Source organism: Coloeus monedula (assembly GCF_965178545.1).
Source record: "Coloeus monedula genome assembly, chromosome: 2".
Classification (NCBI taxonomy): Eukaryota; Metazoa; Chordata; class Aves; order Passeriformes; family Corvidae; genus Coloeus; species Coloeus monedula.
The window spans coordinates 60,873,766-60,901,202 of NC_138782.1; the positions used below are offsets into that span (position 1 = coordinate 60,873,766).

The window sequence follows — 27,437 nt, forward strand, 5'->3', positions numbered from 1 at the left end:
TAGTATCTCTCCTCTCAGGCGAAAAAAAGTAACTTTCAAACTCTGGTGAGAAGGCAATGCTCTTAGGAAACTGCCTTGGTTTCTGGTAGTATGACAGCATTGGTCCATTGGTGCAGACAGGTGCACAGACTAGGCAATTCTTCTAGTGCCACATCTTCAGAGCTGAACAGAAGCAGATACTCAAGGAACAAGTACATAGGATATTTCTGAGTACTTTACTAAGCTCCAGCTATTCTCCTTCAGAGAAATGGGTCTTGTTTGTCCCTTTACTGACCCTGGTTTATCCATTTACTAACCATATACATAATCTTTTACACAAACTTATCCACGTGTCCTCAAACATATGTAAATTATCACACATGTAAATTAGCCATAAAATGCTTTAACACTAACTTGCTGCATGACTATTGCATAAAAAAAAAAAAAACAAACAAACAAACAAAAAAAACATCTTCTGCTTGTTTTGAGCCTGGCTTCTGTTAGCTTTCATGTACTGAAAAAAATTATAAACTGTCAACATCATGTATAACTTTGCAGATTTCTGTCAAATACCCCCTAATTCATCTATTTTTAGGGTGATGAGTCTTAACCTTTTTAACTATTCCCCATTTAATCTCAGTATATGAGCAAAACTTAGAAATTTGTGGCTTAAGAGAGACTGCTAACAAAGTCCTCCTTGTGGTTGCGTAATTTGTTTTTAACAAAAATACTGTAAAAAAAAAGTGATTCTTTTAATACTCAGACCCATGTGTTCTTTTGTTTAGACCATAGCCAAGGGGCAGAAATTCATTTCTATGTTTTATATTAATTTCACATTATAGAAATATTACAGAATATAATCAAATCAAATGCACCAAGACGATATTTGACTAGGCAGCAAATGCATCACATGTACCCACAGAAGCCATTGATTGCTATATTGGTCAATGATGGCTCTTCAGCTGAAGAAATTATTTCATCCATTTCCAAGAAAAATTTAAACAAATCAGAATCCAGAGAACTGTAATAGTATTAGAGAATTTAAACAGAAAAGGTGATGAAAAGATAAAAAAAAGACTGTGATAATTGGTTTTCTTTTCTCTGAAGTGGAGGCTGGGAACAGATATGACAGTGGTCTTACAGTAAGTAACAGAGCTCTATAAAAGGACAGTAATCAACAGTTTACAATGTCCACCATGAGAAATGAGAAAAAAAAAAAAAGTAAAATAACTAACTCTGGATATTACAAAGAGTTATCTAACAGTCAGAGAAGGGAAATGCCAAAATAGACTAAAGAGTTCTGGAATCTCCTCCTTTGAGGGCTTTTAATATCTTCCATGGTGGCATGCTTGATCCTTTCTCAGTCTATGAAGATAAAAAAGTGGTCTTCTAAAATCCCTGTCAGCTCTGCACTTCTATGGTTCCTTATTGATGTAATGTAACATGTGGCTTTAATGGGACGCAGCTGCCTAAAAGCATTTTATGAGTTCTGGTAGCTAGCCAAAGGAACACTATATGGACCTGCAAATAGCAGGGATAGGACACAAGAGCTATTGTTTGTAGTCATATGGTTTCATTTGTATGTTACTTGTTTGGAAAAACTTAAATCTTGCCTATTCACTTCTTGCTGATTCTGTCTGTTTAAGGCATACAAAGTGGGGAGAAAACAGAATTGAAGCTGTTATTCTGAATTCAAAATTTCCAAATTGCTAAGTGCACCTAGGGGCTATCAGCATAGAGCAAACAGAATTTGTTCTTGGGAACAGGCATAATCACAACTTTGTTCCAATTAAAATATATTTTTCCATTGTTGTCTCTGTCTACTTACCATTACAATTACCATGACCTAATGGAAACTCAAGCTTGAGCTTATTCTCCAAAATTACAACCAACCACTTCGTAAATTATAAAATCACACACCTTCCATCTGCTTGTGGCAGAATTTGCTCTGATTTTGCAAGCAGAAGTGTATGAGCCCTCTGCTGCATCTGATGAAAGGAAGGCTTGTCATTAAGGGCTTCTCGTGGCAGCTCTGCCCTGGTGAGCGTGAACAAGACTGACTCGCTAGGCAGTAACAGATGAGAACTGAAAGACATCACTGCTGAACTTTAATTTGGCAGTGTAACTTTATTCCAGATACGCATGTCTCATTTTAGCTTCCTCTATAATTAATGAAAAGAGATGGGTCCTAAACCACAAATTAAATCCTTTCCATTGAGCAGACAGCCATTCCTAACAGGCACCTAATTCAGGTGCTCACCTTCTCTGCGTGCAAGCTGTCAGCATCTGGTAAAGAATATTGGAGTATGTGAGGGGTTTGTTCTGTCAGGGAGCTCATTTACTGGTCATTAAGCAGGCAAAATCTTCAAACAGAAACAAACTTGCAAAAGATTACATACACAAAACACTTCATTCTTCCAAGCCAGTGCAAGAAGTAAAATAAAGCCATATGCACACCTGCCAATATTGTGAGGGGGGGGGGGGGGGGGGGGGGGGGAAGCACCATATGTAATATGCATAATTTTAATTAAATACTGATCTTGTGGTGAAAAAATACTTATCAGAGTTCATGGCAGTAATTCAAATTCACATGGAAGCTATGCACAGCCTTTACAGACCTTCAGGTGGTGTCTACAGGGGCAGTTTAGTGACCCCCTGCTTTCATTCTTGGGTCCTGATCCAGTATCCTCCACTCTGCATGAGTATTATAACCTTGTTGGACTGTCTTGTGGAGAAAACCAAGCCATTTCCTCCAAGACAAGAATTAGAAGAACATTAGAAGAACAGAGTTGCAAACTTGGGCATTCAAAGTAAGCCTAGTTATCACTATTGTTTCTATTTGTACATTTCCATTGCCACTTTGCTGCACACATTTTAACATAGATTTCATTTTCCTCTAGGTTCCAACAGAATAGTTTGGGTTTAAAAATTATTTCTTTCATAATTTTTTCTAAAATACGACATACTATTTAGCTCAGAACAAGGGACCTTTAACAGCTAGTGTAATATATTTATTAAAATTCTTTGCTATTAAAATAACTGTGACTTGAACTTTCACAGACTGTTCAATCCCCCTATTTTTTGCATGTGTTAGGCAAAGGGAAACATCTTCTGGATGTAAATAAGCAAGGCCAAAATTAAGTTTGCATGGGATATTTTATCTCTGGAATCCACTCATTCTGAGTTTTTGGCACTGCAGAATTGCAAATGCATTTAGAATAGGTGTTGTGTACAGTTGTTTCAGTTTGAAAAACAGAGTAACATTCTTTCTTTCAGTTATGTATTGATGCCTCGATTCATGTGTAGAACTAAAACCACAAAACCCACAAAACCGTCTTCTGCCCCTTCTCTTATTCTCTCCTTCCTTAGGCTGGTGCTGCCTCACACATAAGTCTTCCCATTTTGTCTTTCTGAGCCAATTTTAGTGTTTACTGCTTAGCCTGCTGATTGAAGTTCATCTTCTCATAGACACTACAGCAGAACTTTTTTTTCACTATTCCAGTCCCTCCTGCAGGAAATGCGTGCTTTGGCTATATGGCCCACCAGCCCCATTTCTTCTGTTCAAGGCTGGTAAAATAACCTCTGGCTGTCTATGCCTTAACTCCCTTCCTCATTCATTACCTTAATTTCTTTGTCTCTCTTTGATCCAGACCACTAAATCCTGGTTGCTTTTACCCAGCAGAGTAACCCAAATACTGTTTTCACTGCCCCATAAGCCCGCAGTCCCTGTATTTGGTGGTCTTCCACAGCCAGATCTAATGTGTTGCCAAGACCAAGGTCTCCTCTGTTATTCTTTTAAATATTATAACTTTGTATTATAATTTTATAAAGCATTGGCAATGAAGAGAAAGAGCCCCTGATCTTTGTAGTGACATCCAGGGCCAGTGTAGCCAGCAGCAGTTTGCGAACTTCAGTTACGGGAGACATCTGCTCAGCCTGAACTGTCCCAGCCTGGGCACAAAGAGATAAACTATAGGGAATAAGGCTGAAAACATCCATCAAGCAAGAGCATATTGGAATTACGTGTTCTTTAAGCAGCTTACAGCTTTGCCAGATTTGGTCTGATTTCACAGAGATAAAAGCTGTCCTTTAGCCAATAGCCACTTCTCTTCCAAGTGTCCAGTTTCCACTCAGAAAACACAGATGCACTCAGGCAAGAAATGAGAGCCAAACAGGACTTGAAAATACCTTTGGCAGCCCACACAGTACATGTGAACAAATCCATTAGGGTCCACATTTTCTACATTAATGCAAAGCCTCCACTGACTCTCCTCACCCTAATGAGATCACGAAATGGTGATCTGCAGATCAAAGATCACACAAGTACATTTAGAGTTCCACAAAGAGGGGATTATCTTCACTGTGCAAAACAATTTCTCTAGCCTTATTAAAAGAGACCCCAAACCTGGAGAACCAATTTTGATTAATTTCTACACGAAGCACTTCAGCATGCCAGTACAAGAAGTCAGATTTCAACTCAGACAGCTATAGTTTGGCTACATTATAATCATCTGAAAACAAAGTCTGTGATGGGAAGTGTCAGACAACTTTAATAGGTGGGGCTGATACAGCCACCTTATCATAGGGAAACACACTGCACATACAGGGAGATCAGCCATAAAATAACCTCCTTCCCGTTGTTGCCCTGCAGGTCCAGTAGCTCTCACACTTCAAGCCACTTGAATTTTGGCAGCCCAGTGACTAACAGCCAGAAGCACAATTTCAAGCTGATGATAAAACACGGACCTCTCAAAACAACTCATAACGGCTTTTCCAGCTTGTAATTTTCAATGGGTGAAATTAAAAGGAGTTGTACACTTGCTGCTACGCTGTTCTAAGTCATCGGTACTTTCTGGAAATTTCCCCAAATTTCACCTGTAGCTGATAGTTTCCAATATACTCAATAACCCCACTGAATACAGACAAGAGTTATTAGGTATTTCTAAGGGTAAGGGTATCTCACAGGTACCTCCCCAGCCCAGTGCACAGTGTAAAACACTGTTTTGGTGCCAATGGGTATTTCTGCATTTCTGCAACATGGAACTTTACAGGGACCTGTACACAATGTATTTTACTTGGAGTACTCTAGATAAGCTGTCATTTCTGCTTTGGGAAAAGGGTACCCCACATCTTACTGATTATTGCTCCAAAAGCCAGTTCTCCCAAAAGCAGGCTGAGACAGAGTCCTGCTCTCATAGTCTAGAACACAAAAATGCACAACAGGTATAACACAGTAAAACCTACATTGACTTACTGTACATGTAAATAGAGACATGAAATTAAGTCACAACAGATATAAATCAAAACAGAAACAAACAAATAAAAAATTTAATTACCTACTTTGACAGATTCATACCTGCAGTCCTCTCATTCTAAAGCAAAAAGCCAGGAAAGAGAATATTCAAATTTCTTGTCCATTTGGGTGGCTTCTTTGCACATGTTCCTGAATTTTCAGCTGATGAGATCTGCTCATTGGCAGTCACCAAGAGGCTGATATGACCATGAAATGAGGAAACACAGGGAATGAAAAATAAGGTACTAGCACCACCATTTGCTGAGGGCTGGGAAAACTAGCAAAAACTTTCAGAGACCATGTAGCCCTATTTCTATAATGCTAGCTGCTTTTAACTCACTTACCATTGCTGCTATTGGAGATGCTTGATCAAAACATGCTTTCAGCATTAATTACTTGCCAGGAAAATCTTAATGAAATCCAGACGATGATTTTTATTCCCAGCACTATAAATCTTCATATGTAGAAACAGTTTCAAACAAGGGGTTATTTTAGCAATTTGAGTTAAACAGAAATATAATTGAGAGCTTACCATATATTGGAAGTGAACATAAAGTGGCTGGCAGAGGTGGACTGAGACAGTTCAGCACAATTACTTTCCCCCTGGAAAACACATATTTTATTGTCACTCCTTTTCATCCCAACACTAAGAAATATGGGGTTTCTGCAAAGTGACCCTGGACTAAGGATGATCTCTCCTCAGCCAGCAGGGCCCTTCCCTACTATCACATGGTGTTTCCATTTCTGCCTCCTGTTTCCTGAAGCAATTTAATTTCGCTTCTAAGAAAGAGGAGGCCTGGGAAGCAGAAAAGTAGCACAAATCTTATTTAAACAATTTAAAGGAGCACAGTTTGATTTTAAAATTTACTGGTTGAGAAATAGATTTCAACACCTGCATTGCAAAGTGTAAATGAGACTCAGATAGACTTTTAAAATCTAATTTTCTTCTGGCTTCTCTGCTGTCTGCTAGTTTCATTTTGTTCCTCTTGAGCAACAGATGTAGATGTTACAAATGGCAACCATCAAATCAATTCACAAAAATTGAGGTATTACACTTTCCACAGTTTCAAGGAAAAACTGCTGTGGAGGAAAAATCCTTTCATGTGCCACAAAAATAGCTCTACAATTACTATTTTTTATAGATTTAATAGAAACATTTCTATTGCACTTACATGTTGATAAATTTTCTGTTATCAAGACATTACTGTTGGGCCAAATGACCTAATATGTGTCCCTTTTTCAAAGTTCTCAAAGTCGTATGTTTAATTCCTTACTCTGGTTTGTTCCTCCTCTAAAAAAAAATCATTAGATTTAGTTCTGTGAAAAATAAAGAGCAAGAAATAGCTATTCCTTCTCATCAGGATAGTATCTGCTCAATGCAATGTAAGTTCAGAAGGGGGAAAGGAAGAAAAGCTAAAGTGTACCTTCCACCATTTTTAACTCTTTCTTGAAAGCTATTTAGACTAGGCTCACCCCTCCAAGATTATGATTGCAAATGTGTAGTTTAGTGCAACAACCATCATCATTCTTAAGCATTCTTGCTCAGAAGGAAATCAGAAATCAGGCTAAAATATTGCATTATTTGGAGCTTCTGTGTGGTTGCTGGTTTTCCTTTCTCACTTCAGGATTTTTTGGAGAGGCCATGTGTTCCTGAACCTCTGGGACTGGCGAGGGAAATTCACTCACAGTTGGAAAGATGTATTAGTCCAAGGAAGCAACTTCTGGATGGATCATGGTGAGCAAGCCCTTCCTTCACAAACACTTGGGGTGAGTCCTCATGGGACAGGAATCTGGGTGCCAACATTCAGCTGCTCTCCCCATTGTCCCTTCTGGAGACACTAAGGACAAAGACGGGAAAGAAAGGAAGAATGATGGTACAAACCCCCAGAGGTCTGTCAGACAGTGGAAAGCTGGGGAAGGGCAAGCTGCCAGACAAACATCCTCCAAGAACATTGGAAGAAAAGGATTAATGTGATAGCTAAAACTCTAGGTTTCAGGCTCCAAAATATTGCCACCTTGATTCATTTCAAACCGCTTTAGAGAAGCCAGCATCTCCTTAGATAAGACTTGCTTCATGCACACGCGACTCAGTGCCACACAAATGCACATGAGCGCTGCTAATATGTGCTTACGTGCTCCTCTGTGCACTCACAGCACAGTGGCATGGTATAAACTGGGGGAAAATATCCTCTTGCTTGTATGGCAGCCTATAGGTATCAACTTCTTCTCTACAGTAATGCTGACATTAGTGACGATTCTGCTCAAACAAGCACATAAACCAGAAATAGTTCTGCTTGTCTCCTTCTTAATAAGGGAACAGAAGTACACAATAACACAAGGATAAAATCAGGATTTAACAAACAACAATAAATTTGTATTTTCTAGCTTCTGAAACTGGCACCATCTGAGCAACAGAAGAATTAGCAGCCATTTTCAGTAATCATATATTTACTGGAATCATGTAAGCAGATATATTCAGCGTTATTATTGAGGATTTCTGTGCACTGCTTTCACACAGCATTTAGGTAGTTTATTCTGTAACAAGTTATTCCCATCTCTATTAAGAAATTATTATATCCTGCATTCAAGTCAGAGTAAATCTTAATTCCTTTAAGCTTCCTTTTTTTTGAAAGGGAGAACATGGATGTAAAAAACCTTCATCCTTATGAAAGAAGTGACTACAGATAACAGACGCCAGAACTGAGGCAAGTGAGAGGAAAAAAGAGCTAAGTGGCTAAGACACCTGCAGCTTAGCAGGGGGAGCAGCTTCCCTCTTTCAAATCAAAAATGTACATGTCTGGTATGTTTGAAAAGAAAAAGGGATGTTAAAAGAATAAGTACATAATTTACCTATTAAGACAGAACATCTAATTTGCATGATAGTTTTACTGGCAGATGTGAGTTCCTGAAATGTCTACAAAACCAAAAGCTACCTACATCTTGAAATGATGTTTGTTCCCTCATATGAGGAATGCTGCAATACTCAAAATGCTCCCTCCGGGCAGACATGGCAGGGAAAGATTTAGATCAGTGTGGTACTGCAACTATTCAGGCTGACTCCAAAGTTAAACGTGTCCAGCCGATGGTCTCAGAGGCCGCCACATTTAGAGGATGACATATTTTTAAATTCTTTTCTTAGAAGGGATATAAACAAGCCTGCAATTAATAAATCAACTCCTAACCAAGAACATAAGGGAATTTCTTTGTAGCAACTGATAAACTTTTCCTGTGCAAACCTCTTCGTGTAGGAAAGTTACTCTACTGTTGTTCCCTGTCTGTGGTGCCCCATCCTGGCCCTTTCCTTTGGTGAGCATCAGCCGTGAGGGAGCATCAGTCAGTTCCACTGCCAGGTCCCATGGCCAGGTTTGCCAGGCCAGCACTCTACAGAGAGTTAAGCCTGCTTAAAATCTTTTCATAATTAGGTAATTTGAAAATAGGTAAACAGTTGAAGTTTTATTCTACAATCTAAAATGTAAATCTCTACACAAAATAATCGATTGCCTATCTTAGGAATAGTGTCTATATTCCTCTTTTCTGCCCCTGCCAGTTTTATTCAGGCAGTTTAACTGTCAGGAAGAGTTGTTTGACTAAACTAAAAGTAAACAACACTTAAAAGGACTTAAAACATATAATTTTATTTAAAACAAGTTTGTGTTGTCAAGATATCCAAAGAAGCCCCAGTGAACAAGGAGTATAATTAGGAAAGTTGATAATATTATTTCCACCATAAAATTTCATTAAACGTTTTGTAATTGATGCAGAACAGATGCATCTCTGAAAATAGTGTACTTTTCTTTCAAAACAACAAATGAACTTGTGGCTGCCCAGGTCACTTATTTTGTATACTGACAGACTGCGTTTTCAGTAGTTGACCTTTATCAGATTGGCTGACTGACAGCAATTTGTTCGGTCATTCTGTTAAAGGCAAATGTGTATTGCTTGGCCCCAGAATAAAAATGTTAATTGGTTAATAGAAATTCAATCCCTCTTTCAGTTCTATACTCTTTTGTTGTGGTGATTTTGTTTGGCTCGAGTCTTTTTATCTTGCTATTTAGCTAAATTGCTAGCAATTAAATGAAAGAAAATTTGAATCAATAACTGTGTTCAGAAAATCTGTACTACAGCTATAAATAGAACCCAGTTCTGAGTTGCTTCCAACAGGGACTAAAGCTTGCAGGGTACTCAAGGAAAATTTCCACCCCATTAATAACTGGGCCGTTCTTATAAATGTCCACATTTTCTTAGCACAAGGTACAAGACTCCACAGCAGGACTCTTTCTGATGCCTACATTGATACACAACATAGTAAAATGTTTTTAACAGGTTAAACTCACCTGGCCTTAACAGGACAAATTCTGGTCCTCTTGTGGTTGAACACGTTCAGCTCTTCAGGGTGTTGCCTTCCAGAGGCACTTGCCCTGAGCGGGCAGCAACTGCAGGCTAACAATGCTGGACTCTCTTCTTTGCATCTGACAGATGTCCTAAACCAAATCACATTGGAAAAGGCAGCTACTTGATATGTCATGTAAAATATGTTGATTCTCCAGTTCTGTGATAGTGACCAACTGAATGAATTAGTTTGCTAACCTTCTGAAGCCTTGAGAGAGCATCCTCGTGAGTACTGACATGAGACTGTTCGGCAGCAGCCTACAAATCTCGCTGCACGACAGCAACAGCTCTGGTGGCATTTTGCCTCCTGATTCTTTTGGCTGTTCCATGTTTACACAGTCAATATTTTCCCATCAGTTTTTCTGAATTTGCGTTCTGTCACTGACAATCTTCTGCCAGCTTCCCAAATAAAAGCATTATGCTGACTTTTACCTGTTAGCTGGGGCCTTTGAGCTGCAAATTGCCACAAATGTGTGCAACCTATCTCATCTCTGAAAACATTAAGGTAAGAATTCTCAGGCTTTTTCCTACAAAGCCAACTCCTAAATTTTATTATGCACTGGCATTCACCTTCCTTCATTATTTCTTACCTTGGTAACATGTTTCCCTGCTTCACAATAACTCCTCGCACTAGCCTAGCCAGTAAAATACATCTGCAGTAAGTACCCATTTTAGTTTCCTGCTAGTATTCAGTAACAGACTAAAACATACAAGTACACAAATAATGTAATGTGTTAAAAAACTGCTCTTGAAATTAAGGCATTTTTTATTCCACTTAATTTTGACTACCTAGGCTTCTGAGCAGAGGAAAGGACACTTAGGAGCAATTGAACAAGAAATTCCACAGCAGCCAAAGTATTTAACTTTTTCATAGAATATAATTTCCTTAAATTTTTATTTGTCAGCCTTTTTTGTTGCTCTTTAAAAAGCTACGGTGATACTTTGTTATAGATAAGGCTTTAAAAACAAATATAAATAAAAACTTAACTGTAGCTTCTAACTGCAAAGCTGAGGATAGAAATGGTATGGCAAAATACTGCTATAACTGTTTATGTTGAAAATATTACCAACCTTGGACAGATCTCTGATACATAATTATGTACTTCTGGATGGGAAAAAAACCCCTGAAATACATCTATTCCAGTCCCTTTCTTGTGACAGGAATGATCAGATTCTCTCCAGACTTGTGCACAGATCATTGTCCCACTGATAGTCCTGTCAAATCTTGATCACAGCTACTACCACAAGTTTGTCAGATTTTCCCAGTCTAATGACCTCATTTACCTTATTTCAGCAAATAAGCCTCTCCTTTCTGCCTGTGTTAGTGGCCTACCCATGTGCTCTTTATTAATCTTTTTTGCAAGTTGTTACCATTGCTCTACTAGTAGAGAAACAGGAATTGACACTTACTAAATGAATTGCCTTCAGCTTGGGGATAAAGCACTACAAGGCATCACAACACACTGAAAAAATGTCATTTGTTTCAAGCAGGCATTTTAGCTGGATTTCAAGATTAATGGAACACCATGTAACTGACGTTACCTGTGAACTGCCTATAATTGAGGCAATGGCAAATATTCATATGGCAAACATCACTTTATCTTATTTGATGAACACTTACCACAGACTCATGACTGGGAATTCCTACATGCTAGAAAAGAAAGACCATAATGTGTCTGGATGTGTAGAAGGAATGTACATGCCCACATGGAGACTTCAGTAATTTGGGTGATTATTCTACACCAGCATCACCAGAAGCTCTTTACCAGTTTGCAATCTGGTCCCATTCCATCACTGCACATCTCTGTGCCACTGGCATCCTGATCCCTCAGACCAATCACCCCACAGCACGTGGCTCCTGCTGGCTGATACTTTGGAGCTTTTAAAACTCTTCCTTTTTTTAATAGAAATATAAATAATTCCTTTAAACTGAAGCTGAAAGTTTTTGCCATTTTTTTTAGAGCTCCTGTTGTTTATCATGTGGAACTAAAACCAACATGCCAATCTGGAAAATTATGGCAAGCTTCCAGGAGAGACAAAAGCAAATATATTCTGTGGTAATTACAAGATCTGGGATTTTGATATTTTGACTACTCTTAATTATCATTTCAAAGTCCCCTGGTGTAAGTTATAACAGGTTGCTCCAGAAAGGACCGCCCCACACACAGGGGAGTTTTCTCTTTGATGTCACTTCCTGTTTTATTTCTAATTTCTCTGAGCCCACTAATGTCAAAAAGCACCCTATACTTGTGATTATTTAGAAATATTTGTGACAATGATATTCAGATTTTTTACAAGGGAGTGTGGAAGCAATCTTAAGACTGCTAAATGTGATTCCTGCATGATTCCAACCCCCTTTCTCTATAGTCTATCAAACAGCCTGGAGTTAAAGTGATGGCATTCAAACTGCAACTGAGCTGAACTGCTTTTCATATATTTTCATCTTGTTTTAGTGAAGAAAGCACAGTTCCTTTAGCAACTGTTAAATTGGAGGGTTTAGTGTACTACACTAAAGAAGAAGATCCATACTTTGTCAGGAAATGCAGCTGAGAAATGAGGCCTGGAAAAGCAGGGAAGTATGAGGTCCAGCTGCAGCACAGATGTGCAGCTGTGCAACAGGACAGAATGAGAGGATACAGTGATCCTTCTGCCTTGCACTTTGTTGCATTTTTCAGCAAGTTACCTCACTTCATTGTAGTTTCTCTGTATGCAGACAGTAACAGGAGGTCAGAAGCCCTTTGTCAAGAACTTTGAGATCTTACCATAGAAAGTACTATGTTGGAACACATTCTTATTAATAATAATTAGTTAATCATAAGTAATTATTATTTTTTTAATTTTTGTCATTTAATATAGTCTAATTATATTTTTAGTTATTAATAATTTACTGGTAAAATATTTGCAAATAAATGTATTTATTAGAAGTCAGTGTTATTATTTTGTTATCATCATCACTATGACTGTTATTAGGTGGACAACACTGTGTATGTTTTCTGTTCAACACATCATAGTATTTTTGTATTCTGATGCTTTTCTTTACAATATTAATTTAATTTGCATATTGATAGTGGTGCTAAACCTGCATTTAAGATCTAAAGGACAGGCATTGATTAAGAATTTGACAGCATTACCATGATGTTCATTAGTTAGAGAGTTGCTGTCAGAGAAGGCTCTCAAAAAGTAATCAATATGGTTAAAAGGAAAATATTGTCATACCTGAGTCCTTTGTAAATCTTTATTCCTCCCCAGGAACACAATTTCAGCTTCCCAAAGCACAAGAAGGAGCGTCAGAAGTTTGGGCAATTGCACCACTGCTGCAATTTTTCACTCACATGATATCATATGAATCCATGTTATCATGTGTTTCACTCACATGAAAAAATGTGGATGTTATGAGAAAGCTTTTTCTGTTTAGCACTGGATAACAAGGTCACTAACCTGTGCCCAGCTAAGAAACAGGAGGGTGGTAAAGCCAAAAAAGGGGTTAACTCCTGACTACAACTCTAAGACAAGCGTAGACTCAATTGTGAAATATTTATTCAAAGTGTAATATATTGAGAAATTTACTCTCCAAGGTAGCTCTTTGCCACTGAAAGTATATAAGAGACTTTCCAGGACAGCTTATTCAAGGATTCTTTAACAGTAACAGGTTGTAATTCTGGGGGTGTAAAATTTGCAATCCACCTAAGAAATAAATAGCATTACAGTTCATTTTAAGCTAAATGCAAAACTAAAAGTAAATAACATAGAATGATATTTCCATTTTTTCCTAAAGAAAAATTCAACAAATTATAGGGAGTCTTTTATATAACCACATATAAAGTCATTACACTCTTGTATGAAAATTTTAAAGAGCTTTCTAAAGGTGGGTGAGAAACTGTAATTATCTTCCTTTTAAACAGAATGAAAACATTAGTGCTTAACCTTTCTGGAACTGAGGTCTTGGACCACAGAACAGAAAGGAGCCTTTTTCTATTATAAAAAATTACATTTTTCTCTGACAAAAAACACAGCTTGCAAATGTATTTTGGGTGTTTAACTATGAAAGAGACAAAGGCAAATGTATTTTTTTTTTTAATTCTTACACATTCTAAAATTTTAAATTATTCTGATGTTCACAGAATTTTGCAGAAATCTTGCAGGATTTGGGATAGCAAAGGAGATGTGTCTAGTTACTACAGCACTGGGATTTGTAAAATGGAACAATAAAATACTAGATATTATTAAAATTTTCCTTTTCAAAACAGTAGTACAAACAGTAATTTCATATTGGGAGAAATACACCACTGATGCTGTTATGGATGTGTGGTAATCAGCTTTTCTTCCTGTAAGAAGCACTAATTTACTACATTTACTAGTTTGTTTTTTCGAGTAAAGTCCTTGTGCTGTTATAACTATAATTATCTTTCAGTGAATACATATGAAAAAGACTTTTAAAATTCCTCTTTATTTAGAAACTGTGAAACAAATTGCTCTGCCATATGGAGAAGACACAGTACTCTCAGCTGCTATCCAAACCTGCAGTTCCTCCTTATGGGTTTCACAAGGTACAAATGGAGATCCCTTGGTGAAGTGCTTCATCCAGCCAAAGCCAGGCAAATTCACCAAGACACCAGCCCAGAGTGGCATCTTTATACTCTTCCTTCTCCACTTGGAAGAATCAGGAGCTCTACCAGTGGGAAGAGTGACTTTTAGTCATTGTTACTGTTTTTCATGGAGAAGGCCACCTTCTGAACATTTTGCAGTTTTCCAAATAGATTCACCAGTATTTTAGCTCCTGGGGAGGCTCTTCCCCTGCAAGGGCCAAGCAGTGGAAGGCAGGCAGGGACCAGAAGCCTTGCTGGGTGAGACTAAGACCACAGCACCCTGCTACCATAAGGTGAAATTGTAGCTTAACCATCTTCTGAGGATTAATGGGTGAAAGACTCCTGATGATGGTAGTGAGAAATGGGAGGGACTTCTCAGTTTCTCAAAATCAAACAGCATTTGCCATTACAGTAAGAGAGAAGATGAAAATTGCTAGGTGAGAAAAATAGAATTATTTCCATCTTACAATTCCTACAGTTCAAAATCTTACTTTTCTCCCTTGTTTTTAGACCATTTTCAAACCAGCTTTTTCTTCATACTTCTTTTCCCCCTCATTTTGACAGTATTGCTGAAGTCTCTCAGAGGCAGGCAGCAGGTTAGTCTAGTTTTGATTGTATCTCTTTCAAACTCCTGTCCCTCCCTTTCAGAGGATATTCCCCTTCTTAACTCCAACTTATTTTTAGGAGTCTTTCTGGGTTCTCTGTACCTCCAAAACCCAGATAATAAAACCTTTCCTATATGCAGAATGCATGTACAGAAACACAATGGAAGAAGATCACAAACACGGCATGTCCCATTTCCTGCTGCCGTGAAATGCTGGGAACGTTTTGCACAGTTGATTCCATCCTACATTACCTTGCTTTCTCCCACTCTTCCCACTTCATTTGGAGATGTGAGTGCTGATTTCTCATACTGCTCCTGGGTTTACCATTACTGCATCCAACAGGCTCAGTCTCTTGCCCTTGGCTTCCTCCCTGTCCTTCATGCTGGTCTATGACCAGGAAGTTCTGAAATGCTCCCATCCTCACTGCTATCTGCTGCTTGCTTCCCAATCTTCAGCTCTCCCAAACACTCGTTCCCAAATCCCTACTCAGCTACTCACACCTCTCCCTTTTCCTTTTTTATCTTACAGCCCATCTTTACTCTATCTCTCCCATGGAACTTCCTTTCTCTTCTCTTCCATGTGAAGCCTGCCATAACTAGCACCTTCCTGAGTCTGTCCCTTTTCCCTGTGGCTTGGAAATGGATCCCTCCTTCCACTCCTGTTTATTTCTAATAAAAAGAGCATTGGGAGCAGTGAGGTGTGTCAACCTTTGCTCTGGCAAAGCAAGCCAGGAATGCTTGTTACAAAGAAACTAAGTTTTGACTCTGGCCTGAATTGCTCCGAATTGCCAGATTTTTGTTTATGGATATAGGCAAATTGTAGGTTTTCCATTAGTCTTGTTTTTAGGAAGGACTGAATCATTTTGGCTTGAATTTTCAAATAAATAAATTCTGCCATCTGGCATGGAAGACTTCCCTGCTCCTGTAAATAAAAGCAAAGCATCACATTGCATTACAGGCAATGATGCTACTGCTACAGGCACACGTGAAAACCGAACTTCCAAAGCAGTCCAGTCAGGAATTTCTTAGGAAAACGACAGAGAGAACATTTTTTGAGAAATACAACCTCTTCTTTGATTAGGCCAGGAAGTCACTATAAAGAACTATGAAGTATTTGAACATGCACTACTTAAGAATAAAAGAGCTGTTGTGAGAAACTGTTATCCTAACTGGGGCAATTTGGGATCTCTGTCACTTGCTGCTGCAGATATTGTCATTTGTAGAGCTTCATGAGACTGAAAGGAAGCTTACCTATCTTGATTCAAAAACCAGCTGGGCAGCAGTCCTCAGGCACTGAGCCAGTCTTTCCTCTTGTTCCAGCTTCCTTTTTTCCCTCTACATCACAGGCTGATTTCCAAGGGCAACTAGCTCCTCTTGTTTCTATTCTGAAGTTCACCCACAAGTCAGGAGAAGTTTATAAAGCCTTGCAGTTAAGATTTATCACCAGAGGATTAGTCTGTGCAGCTCTTAACCCATGACATTATTTTCTGTTTAGGTCATTAGTCTAAATCCCTGTCTGTTTACTGGTTGCTTTTTCAAATATTTATTTTTTGATTCCTACACTCTCCACAGCCTCCTGTCTCAAACTGTTGAGATGAATAGTTGCTAATAGTAAATACAGGAAAATATATTCAGGCATATTTTTAGCCACTTGAATCAATCCATTTTAGCTCCATGACTTTGTGAGATGTGTCTCAGATACCCTCTGTTCCCACTTCCTTCCACAAACCCTCAGACAGCTAAATGTCATCAATACAAGCTGAGATTCAGATCCCTACGTGTTATGTCAGCCCCAGTCACTATTCCACTCCTGCTGGACACACCCCAGCTCTGTTGTCTGTCCTCTGTTCCACTGTTCCCAATCCGTATTCTCAGAGGCAGCCAGGACTACATAGTGGTGTCACATGCTGCAGTAACACCATGGAGGTATTATTCTAAATGTCTCTAATACCAAACAACATCAAAAATATTAAACATCGATATTACTATGATAATCTCAGCACTAACCTAGCACTTTACTGCACAGCCTGGTTTGGACTGATCTCTATGGAAAGCTCTAAGGGACTTTCACTCCATAACCTGCAGGATTCCATCCATCTACACTGATGGCCATAGTACATCTGCTATAAAAATCATTGCAGTCTGCTTCACAAGAACCTGCACCTGTCCTGGTTTGTCAGCTGCCATCATTTTACCCTCGTGTTATTTCTCCTTCTCGCAGCTCCACCTCCCCTGCAGATCCCGCAGAACGTATCTGTCCCCTTGTGGCCGTATGCCTGACACAGCCTTGCTGCTTCGTAGGATCCTTTAGGCTGACCAAAGCCTTTCAGCTCTTTCTCCCACCTACACAAGCGTGGACTGACTGTACTTGTCCCAGCAGCTCCAGAAAACTACCTAGAAGGGGAAGGGAGCATCTAAAAGACACTGCAGTCTTACATGAGAGAGTCAGCTGTATCTTGATGTCTGCTGAGTGCCACACAACGCTGCAAAGCTCCGACTGCACCCTGGCTAGGGATAAAGTGCAGGAGGAGGCTGCCAGGTCTGAGGGGTGGAAAGTGGCAGCAGACCAAGGGTATGGACAGATTTCTCCAGCAAACCTACACAACCTGGCTGACGCTGGGGCTCCTTGCAAGGCATGGATGCAAAACGTTCTGGATGAGGAACAGGGCTGACCACAGAGACTTTGCTGCAGGCAAGTGATCTGTGAAAGATCCAGGTGAGAAAGATAGCGTGAACCACAACAAATCCAATGCAGCATGTAGAGACTAAGAAAAAAAAACTCTTCAGATGAAGGTCAGAGAGTTGTTGCCAGTAGTGTTTTTTGCTGGTCCTGTGGGATGCCTGTTGGTTTAATCATGAGTCTCTGACCTCCTCTAAGGGCAAGAAGCCAGCCAGAGTGGCTGACCATATAAATTCATATCATTACTTTATAATTTATGCTGCACATATTTACATCGCCACTGCAGCATGAAGGGTACACAGAGGAAATGCTTTGAAATACTCAGTGAAATAGTTTTAGTGCTAGAAATACTCTTAGAGCTCCTTACTTCAAGCCAGCTTGAGCCCAAGCCATCAATCAAAGCACAGCTGACAGGCTGCAGACACTCCCTGTTGGGACCAGAGGTGCCTCTCTGGTGTGCACAGCCCTCAGAGCTGCTGTGGCCGTGCTGTTCCTCACAGTGAAAAACATAACCAGGAGGGGAAAGGGCTGACTCAGCTCTGCTGGCGTGTTGCTGCCTTCAGAACTGCCCTGGGGAAGGTCTTCCAGCATTCCACGGGTACCATCACATGTCTGTTTTGTAACCAGAGCTCCCAGTGTTTTGTGGGCAAGATTATTTTTTAAGAATTTAAGATTAAATTGCATTCATTGGCCTATTTAAAAACAGCATTAATAGAAAACTGTTTTGTTTATAACCAAGCACTCATCATCCCCACCCAACATATCAACATTCCTCTTCAAAAAAAAAAAAAAAAAAAAAAGCCTAAACCATTTCATAGAAACACCAATTTACAACAAAAACTATAAAATGTACATGTAACCTGTGGCTGAAACCCATCCAGCTCCCAGTTTGGTGAGACTTCCTGCCCTCCAGTCCCAGCCTCAGCATTACCAGAAGCCATCTGACACTTGGTTTCTCTATCTGGGACCTGTTTGGAGCCCACTTACTCACACTGCAATCTTCTTTGTGTTGTTTCTCCTACTTATCCAAAGTGTAAGTAGTCACAGGGGAAAAAATAAAATAACATTTCTTAACTGTTTTATTTGTTCCCTTCTGAAAATAAATGTTCCTCATTGTCTCAGGGCTCCTTAGCTGACTTAATTTAAAACTGACAGAAAAGTAAACTATTTTGTTCAAACACACTGTTATATTTTGCAGATTTTTTTTTTTCTGACTCAGTTATCCTCACTGATTATGAGTGCAATCTAATAAACTCGTCCTCCTTCCACAAAAAGGAAGTATTGCCATAGAGTATTCTTACTTGTTTTAACAAAACAAACAAACAAAAAAACCCCCAAAAAAGCGCCAAAAATGCAAACAAACAAACAAACAAACAAAAAAAAAAAAAAAAAAAAACAAAAAAAAAAAAACAAAACCTCACTGAAATCTTCCATTTGAAAAGGATTATCTTTGAACATTCTTTCCAATTCCTATTCTGGCAAGCTATCATTTTTTTTATTTTCCACATAGTTAACTGATTTTGTTTTGTATGCTTGAGTGATATCAGAAATCCCTTTTCTCTAATTTCATAGCGAATGTCACTTCATTTTGCTTCATTCCTCACCCTTTTTCTTTTAGATGGTCAAGAGAAATGTTCATCATCTGTAGTCTTACAAAATACTTCTATTTCACATGAAAAATTTGGGAGAATACATTGCTTTTTCTCTCAAAATGTACCTGATTCCTCTCTGCCTTTTTAAAAAATAACAGCTACTTTGACTTGGGTCATCCATTTTTCCCCTCTCCTGCTCCCTCATAATGTGTAAAATAATCCTGTAACTGAACAGCCCTAGGAAAATGTGTATGATGCACACATCCACAGAAAATGTGAAAAAGCAAGGAAACTGCTTTATACAGCAATAATAAACTACAGAGTGACAGAAGTCAAAGCGTAATTTAATGTGGTCTGTCCTTATGTGTCTTAATTCTAATTTAGCAAAGTATTTGAATACTTTTGTGCTTAATTTCTTTGAGGAATCATGGTTCTATTACATTAATATTCTGATGCATGGTTCTGCTGTGTTACAAATAGTATTATCAACAATAGGATGCATAGGCAAAAATTCAGTTCCATGAACTTTAATACACTCATAAAACTATAACACTTGTTTTCCTATTTGCTTTGTGATTTTATTATTACAATGTTTATAGCATGTAAATTATTTCACTTCATTATCTACAGTTGCAACATTTTAATTTGTTGAGTTTTGCCTTAACACTTCGTAGTAAAGCTGTCTTCATTGGAGTTGGTTCAGCTGTTCTTTGGAGAAAAAAAAGGAAGTTCTGTAGCTGTACCATTTTGGGAGTTAACACACATTACTTCTATTTTCATATGTGTTCTGCTGATAAATCAAGAATCCTTTACCACAATAAAAGAGCAATAATGAACAGAAAGAAAACTCTTGATCCCGCACCTTTTATGAATACAGACAAACCTAGCAAAAATAATCTACAGGAGGAGGGGTGTCTGCTGACACAACCTTAATACACACTTGCAATACCTGTCTTGTGTTGAATGCATCTTGGTTTAAAACAGAAGAAAACATTTGAAACAAACATTGAAAACATTTATAAGCCTCATCTAACTTTTCTTCCAAAACAAACTTCCGTGCTGTAGGAAACAAGCCTTGAAATTTGAAAGTCAGTTCTTTCAGGGGTAACCTAAATTATATAAGTCAAAAATCACCTGAACTTTGTTCCCATCAAATTGCTTCTTATTTATTTATTTATTTATTTGCTTTGGCTAAATGAAGAAATATGTCAGTACGCTTCCAAAAGTAAAGTAAATACAGGCAGTATTAGTAGTCAGATAATAGGTCATATTCCTTTGTGAGCATGGTGAGCAGTAATACTTCAGAAAACCTTTATTCTTTCTTCTTGCTTAGCATGCAAACCAGTAATGAAGCATTGCTGTGAACTTCATGTGAAAATCTGCCTTGTCTGAAATAATTTTGAGAACTCTGCTGGTGGCTTCTGTGGGGCTGGAACTTCACTGCTGGTGCCAGGGCTGGTCACAGGGTGGCAGGGTACTGGACTAACGAGAACGACAGGAAGGCTGCAAGTCTCCAGGAACAGGCAGACATCAGGAGTCGTTTCACAATGCAAACTTACTTTATAATTGTCAGTCTCAGAGACTATTTCTTAATGTTATGAATGTATTATCTGGGCTGAGTGGACCTAAATTTGTAATTCAATTTACTTAATTTTCAAAATACAGTAAATCATGCTCTGTATGATATATATTAATGTGGATGAAGAAAACAGGTTTTGTTCTTTAGTAATAAATCAAACAGAAGTGCCTTTAAAACAACAAAACACAAAGTGAAACTACCTGTATTATCTCACAAATAATTATAAAATTATTGCATCCTTTCCCACACTCTAAATTCTCAATCAACATATCATGCCTAAAAATTACATTTCATCCAGCCTGGCCTTAAACACTTCCAGGGAGGGAGCATCCACAACTTCTCAGTCCAACTTGTGCCTCACTGCCCTCACAGAAAGGAATTTCTTCCTAATATCTAATCTAACCTACTCTCTTTCAGTTTGAAGTCATTCCCCTCAATACAGTGTTACATTGTAAAACAAGAAATTAAATTTATTTTAATCCAGTTAGCCACAGAAGCATAAGAATTTACACAAGATTTATCTCTATCTCCTCAAATTACTGATTTTACAAAAGCTTGTGTGTTTATTTTTTATTTTACAGCAAGTCACTGAGAAACAATTCTTCAGAAGCAAATGAAATAAAATCATGTTTTGAGTCCCCAGCCAGGTACCAAAATTACCACTCTTACTTGAAAAAGTGTCATTTTTCTTAAAATAGTGTGCTCAGTTTTACTAAGTGGGTCATCATTTACTGAGATACTGTAGAAAGCCCACAAATGGTCAGACATAAATAGGTAAGTCTTCTTTACTGTTCTACACATCTGTAGAAAACATATAATGAGAAGAGAAAGCTGAAACTACAGAATCAAGTTTGAATTTGCTATTAAAACAGATTTATTGTCCATATTTCTTTTTAAAAAATCATGAAGTTTAACAACACTCAAAAAGAAGTTTTTATGACTAAGAGGTAGTTTTGTACACCTCATCATCACTTGTCTGAAAATAAACACTTTAGTAGTTCAACTATTTTCTGTAGTGAACAAGAGTTTAAAAATAATTTTTAATTAACCCAGAAGAATTGCCACTTATTTGGCCTGTGAATTAATTGCCCATGGAATACAGTAGCTGGAAGCAAAATTTTCAAGGCATCATTACCAAGGCCAACACCCAGTTTTACCAGATATATCTACATGAGGCACATGACAGGATCTTTTGAGAAAGCCTTTGCTGCAAAAGCGAAATTTTTTGTTTTGCCATATGAACAGACAAAAGAAACTAGCAGAAGCAAAAAACATCTCTTGTTCCAAAATTGAGATAATGCTCTAACTTGCAGATAACTGTCTTGAAGCTAAAGCCCTTATGTGTAAAAATGCTGAGAGGTCCCATGTGGCAAGAGGAACAGAAGCAGGACTACCTCTACTTGGTTTCATCTCTGTCACCCAGAGGTAAAACACAAGCAATGCCACTGAAGAGGACATTCTGTAACTTCTCAAAACTGTGAACTGACCTTGGGTGACCCATGACTTCAATGCCTCTGCAGTGAAACTCGAGGGTACTGTTGATGTGGTGCCTATCATTTTCATAACTGAAATATTATGCTGCCCAGGGATTTTCTGTGTGCCATCTCCAGGCTGCTGACTTTACTCTACCCATTCCACTCAGTCTCGCTACTGAAGTTCTAAAAATCAGCCCTGGCTGGTGTCTGTAGAGTAGGGAACAAAAACAAGGATCTGTTTTCTATGGGTGTCCAGCAGGTAAGGAAGCAAACAGAAAGTTTTACTTTGCTCCGTCTCCTTTCAGTCAAGAAGCTGCACGTTTCTTTGCTGCTCCTGCAGGGTCCTTGCCATGTCTTTGGGGCAGACACAGGGGAAGAAATGGTGCTGATGAGAGTGAATCAGCCCGTCAAGGCGTGTAATGATTTCATAGTCAGGAAGAGCCAGGCTGGCAATGTCAAGGCCCAGCATCCGCGAGACCACCTCTCGGAAATCTGCCAGCTGCGAGAGCAAATGGAGGGGAATAAATTAAATAGGAGGCAAAGGAGATGTCAGGGAAAACACGTACACATAGGCATACATACAAACACAAGCACTTGTATTATCCGTGCTAAATATAGGCATATCTGCTGTTGCTCAATACAGAGAGCAGAAGAGGACAGAAACAGCCCTTTGGGGCATACATCAAATCACAAAACACAAACAGTTGAGATGTCAAGTATCTCAAACACAAAATACATTTTTCAAGTGTTTCTTTAGTATCTTTCACAGGCATATCTTTCCTGCTGACTCAACTACAAAAACTGAGGAAAACACACTTTTACCTGACCCAGATGACCACAAATTATACAAACTGGAAACTCTGGTGGGCACATCCCAGAGCACAGGCTAAGGTGCTCGTCCTTGACCACTATCTGCCACTGCTCCCCTCCACCCTGCACTATCTTGAGAAAAAGGAAAGGAGGAAGGCAGAAGAAAGGTGGAAGTTTTTGGCACATCCTACAGTCTAACTTTGATTTGAATTAGGATACAGCCCAAATTCAAGATGCAGCTTAGGAAAATGCTTGTTTTTCTTCTGTGCCTAGCTGCTGAAAATGTCATAGGAATGGTATTTGGTAAAGTAATTAAAGACACCAGCTTTCTCTCTGCAGTTCCAAATGGACAGACGTCCACAAGTAGTTGTCATCTCTGCTGATTTACTCTTCTCAACTCACAGTATGGATCATTATCAGTCAAGCTTCAAGGCCGCTTCAACAGAAAATAAATTACACAGCCAAAACAACAAATGCTTTAATACCCCTTATCATCTACACACAAAAGAGAAAAATGTTACTATTTGAGGAAATATGCTTTTCTTGCTATCTATTTGAATGCCAAGATCCCCATTCCCAAGAATGTAAGAGACTGAAAATGCCACAAAATCATCAAAACCATCAAGAAACTGGACTCATGTTCTGGTGTAGCAGCATCCTCACTCCACCAATCATGCCAAGGGCTAAGGACAAGAAGGAGACAGACAGTCCTGAAATGTCTCTGACCCCAAGAACACTGTGCAGAATTCTAAAGCAGTTAGAGTCTGTGAGGAAAGGGGTTTGCTGCTTTCCTGAAAACAAGGTCTCAGTTTCCAAGACCTTGCCAAAGACAGTTTGTTTCAAACCCTGAGGAGCTGCCATCAGTTCAGAAACACAAACAGGGAAACCAATACAGAACACAGCTGAGGTCTGGAGTCCTCAGCACAAGACAGACATGGACCTGTTGGAACAGCTCCCAAGGAGGGCTACAAAGATGATCAGAGGGCTGAAGAACTTCTTCTATGAAGTCAGGCTGAGAGAGTTGGGGTTGTTCAGCTTGGAGAAGAAAAGCTTCCAGTACTTAAAGGGGGCTTATAAAAAAAAAAAAAGGGGAGAGCAACACTTTACACAGGCATATAACAATAGGAAAAGAGGGGAGGGTTTTAAGCTAAAAGAGAAGAGATTTATATCAGATATTAGGATGAAATTCTTTACTGGGAGGATAGTGAGGCACTGGAACATGTTTGCCCAGGGAAGTTGTGCCGCCCTATCCCTGAAAGTGTTCAAGGCCAGGTTGAATGGGGTTTTGAGCAATCTGGTCTAGCGGAAGGTGTCCCTACCTGTGGCAGGTGTGTTGGAACTAGATCATCTTTACTGTCCCTTCCAACCCAACTTATTCCACAATTCTATGATTTGAGAATTCAGTCCCAGCCACCTGTATCACCAAGGCAGTGCAACGTCTTGGATCAAATGTTGGAACAATGTTACGCCAAAACCCCAAAGTTCCCATATGTTATCTTCTACACTAGTTCAGGAGGTCACCGATGCGGGGCTCTGGCAGTATGTTAGGCAAGTAGTATTTAGCAGAAGCTAAAGATTTTTTTTTAAACATCTGGATCACAGACAAGATAAGGAGGCAGCAAAGCTGGAATTTGTTTCCATACAGACTTTACATTAGAAGATCAAGGCAGCACTCTGCAAAGATCCAGCCTTTGGATGAAGGAGAGAAATAATAAAGGATAAACGTCACCAAAGACTCAAACACAAAGCTGTGCTAAGGAAACAGCATTCCTGCTAAATTTTCTTTGCACCTTCCATTCAGTGAGTAAAATTATCAGAAGTAAAAAACAGACAATGAATGTAATTTAGAGCATTAACCCAAGATATTGGGGGGCAGGAGTTTGGGGAAGTAAAAAGCAGATACTATATTTTATTTTCACCCTGTAACTACAAGAAAGTAGAAGGGGTCTTATTCCAACAGAAAGAAAACAAAAAAAATAAGTCCAAAGAATATTGCAACAATAGTCAAGTGGTTTGAAATGCCTTGGATTCAGACAGTAAAAGTCCAACATTTGTGTGCTTTTAGCAAAATACTCAATGTGTGACTCCATGGAATAATTTCCTCCATATAATTAATATCTTCTCTGTGCCGGATGCTTTGATTCCTCATGCAATGTATGAAGAAATTAAATTTTCCTGCCAAATTTCTAATCTTTGTTATAAAACAAAAACCATGCTAAAGATTTCCAGGGGTGAAAAGATCCCCAGGTTGTTGGTCTTCTCTCCATGAAAATAAAAAGAAAAATTTCTAGACTAATTTTCTGAAATAACATTCTTAAATTTCATTCAGAGTCATTGTTAAGCCCAACATACAGCACTAATAAAATTCTAGGCAGTTGAAATAAATTTAAAATTACAAATTTTTTACTTTAAAGAAACATCCAATTTGCTTTCAACAATTATGCCACCTATAGCACTGCTAAAAAACACAGCATGCAGGGCAATAACCTACATACATAATTTTTTGAAATTAGCATGGAACACATTTACTAATATGTTTCCCACAAATTATATTCTCCCTCTGAGTTACCACAAAAATTTTTCTGATCTAAACTTTAACAAAGTTATATGTCACAAATTGATCCAAAATAACTACATTCAATATTAAATCTGGGGGTTTTGGGATTGGGGGGGGGGGGAGTGTTGTGTTTCTTGTATTTTCCAATGTTCTTTGAATTTGTGGCCTATACACATGAGTATAGAATCATTTAGGTTGCAAAAGACCTTTAAGATTATCAAGTCCAACTCTTAACCTGCATTGCCAAGTCCATCACTAAACCATGTCTAGGCATCTTTTAAATACCTTTGGGATTGTTGACTCAAGCACTCCCCTGGGCAACTTGTTCCAATGCCTGACTAACCCTTCAGTGAATAAATTTGCCTAATATCCAGTCTAGACTCCCCCAGCACAACTTGAGGCTGCTTCCTTTCTTCCTATGACTTAGTCTTGTTGAATCTCTTACAACTGGCAAGGAGAAAGTGCAAGAGATGGATGTGTACGAAACAAAAGGAAACAGATGAGAAGTTGATACATTACATACCTAAAGTATTTGGAAAAAGACATACTTTAAAAGAGATACTAGGATTTACAGCATTTTGATAGTTCTCTAAAATTTGATGCAATATTTGGTGATGAGCAAAGAAAATAATGCCTGTATTTACTATTCTCTTGCAAAACGTAACTTGTGGAATAGCTTTGCAATCACAATTGTCACTCTGGCTCACAAGTGTGAGCTAAAAATTCATTGTTTGATAATGTTTGGAACAGTTTTAAGCACAGCTGGATAGCTGCTCCACCTATACCATTTTCCTACACTCTTGAGTACACCTAGCACTTTTCAAACACCTATACACCTACCTGTCTCTCTCTTTTTGCTAGTTCTGCAAGGGTTGTTTTAAGCACCTTCATCTCACTGGTAGCTGCTTGTAACATATTTTTGGTTTTTTCTTTGTCTTCAGCAGCTTTACACTCGTTTAAAAGAAGTTCTGATTTGGCAGATCTAAGTTGTTTCTCAGCTTTTTCTTTCATTCTTTCCAATTTGCCTTGAGACTTACTGAGTTCCTCTATTGTTCTGCTCTGCTCCAAAGTTTTGATCTGCAATAAGATAAGGAAGTGTTAAATTTGTCATACTTTTTCATCTAACTTGAGCAAATAATAAAAATACCAGGAGTGATCATGAATAAGCACTTTAGTGTGGTTTCTTTTGGGTTCTTCATTAATCATCACATGTACCTGTGAACTGAAAAGTTATTAAAGGAGACTGGCCTATTTCAACACGATTAACGAAAAGATTTTTCCTTCAATGACAGTTAATCCTCCACGGATTTTGTGGAAAGAGGTATCTGGACAGAAGAGAAAATCCACAGTGAGGGTTCACTCTCTTCCAGACCCTGGAAAAATAGTATGAAAAAAGTGTTGCCAAATGTTTTGCTGGTAAAAATTATTCAGTGGGAACATGCTTATAGTTGGCTATTTCACTCCATCAGCCACAAGACACTAAGTCCCATAAAATCAATCTTCCTTTCTCCTTGTGGTGGCAAGCTATCAATGGCTGCAAACTACTTGTATTCACCCGAGTTAAAGCAGGTAATATATTACTACTGCTATGTAATGAAACATAGAAACAATTAAAATTAAGCATCTTCCCTGTTATTTCCCCCCCATACCTGTCAGAATAGACCTTCTGTGAGCAGTGCATGGGAAAATACAAGTTGACAGGCACATCAACAGGAAAGAAAGGGATGCATATATTGTATTTTTCTTACACTAGCCGGAAAATTTACATTGTGCTTTGCAGATTCTACTTAGCATATTAAGACAAATTGTAAAATACCCAAAACATTGTAATACTATATTTGCTTTCGCCACCTAGATTTGAGCAGTTCTCCATGAACACATTTATTTTAAATG

General features: G+C 38.6%; 1 protein-coding gene across 1 annotated transcript in view; it reads right to left on the reverse strand.

Moving 5' to 3' along the window:
* Window positions 1-19,838: 19,838 nt before the first annotated feature.
* ARMT1 (acidic residue methyltransferase 1) overlaps window positions 19,839-27,437 on the reverse strand; it is a 49,827-nt gene continuing 42,228 nt past the window's right edge. The window contains exons 14-15 of the mRNA XM_082303156.1: window positions 26,385-26,621; window positions 19,839-22,676 (exon numbers count right to left, since the gene is read on the reverse strand). Of these exons, the coding sequence (XP_082159282.1) occupies window positions 22,479-22,676; window positions 26,385-26,621 (435 nt within the window). The 3' untranslated portion in view covers window positions 19,839-22,478. The remainder of the gene's footprint in view (window positions 22,677-26,384; window positions 26,622-27,437) is intronic.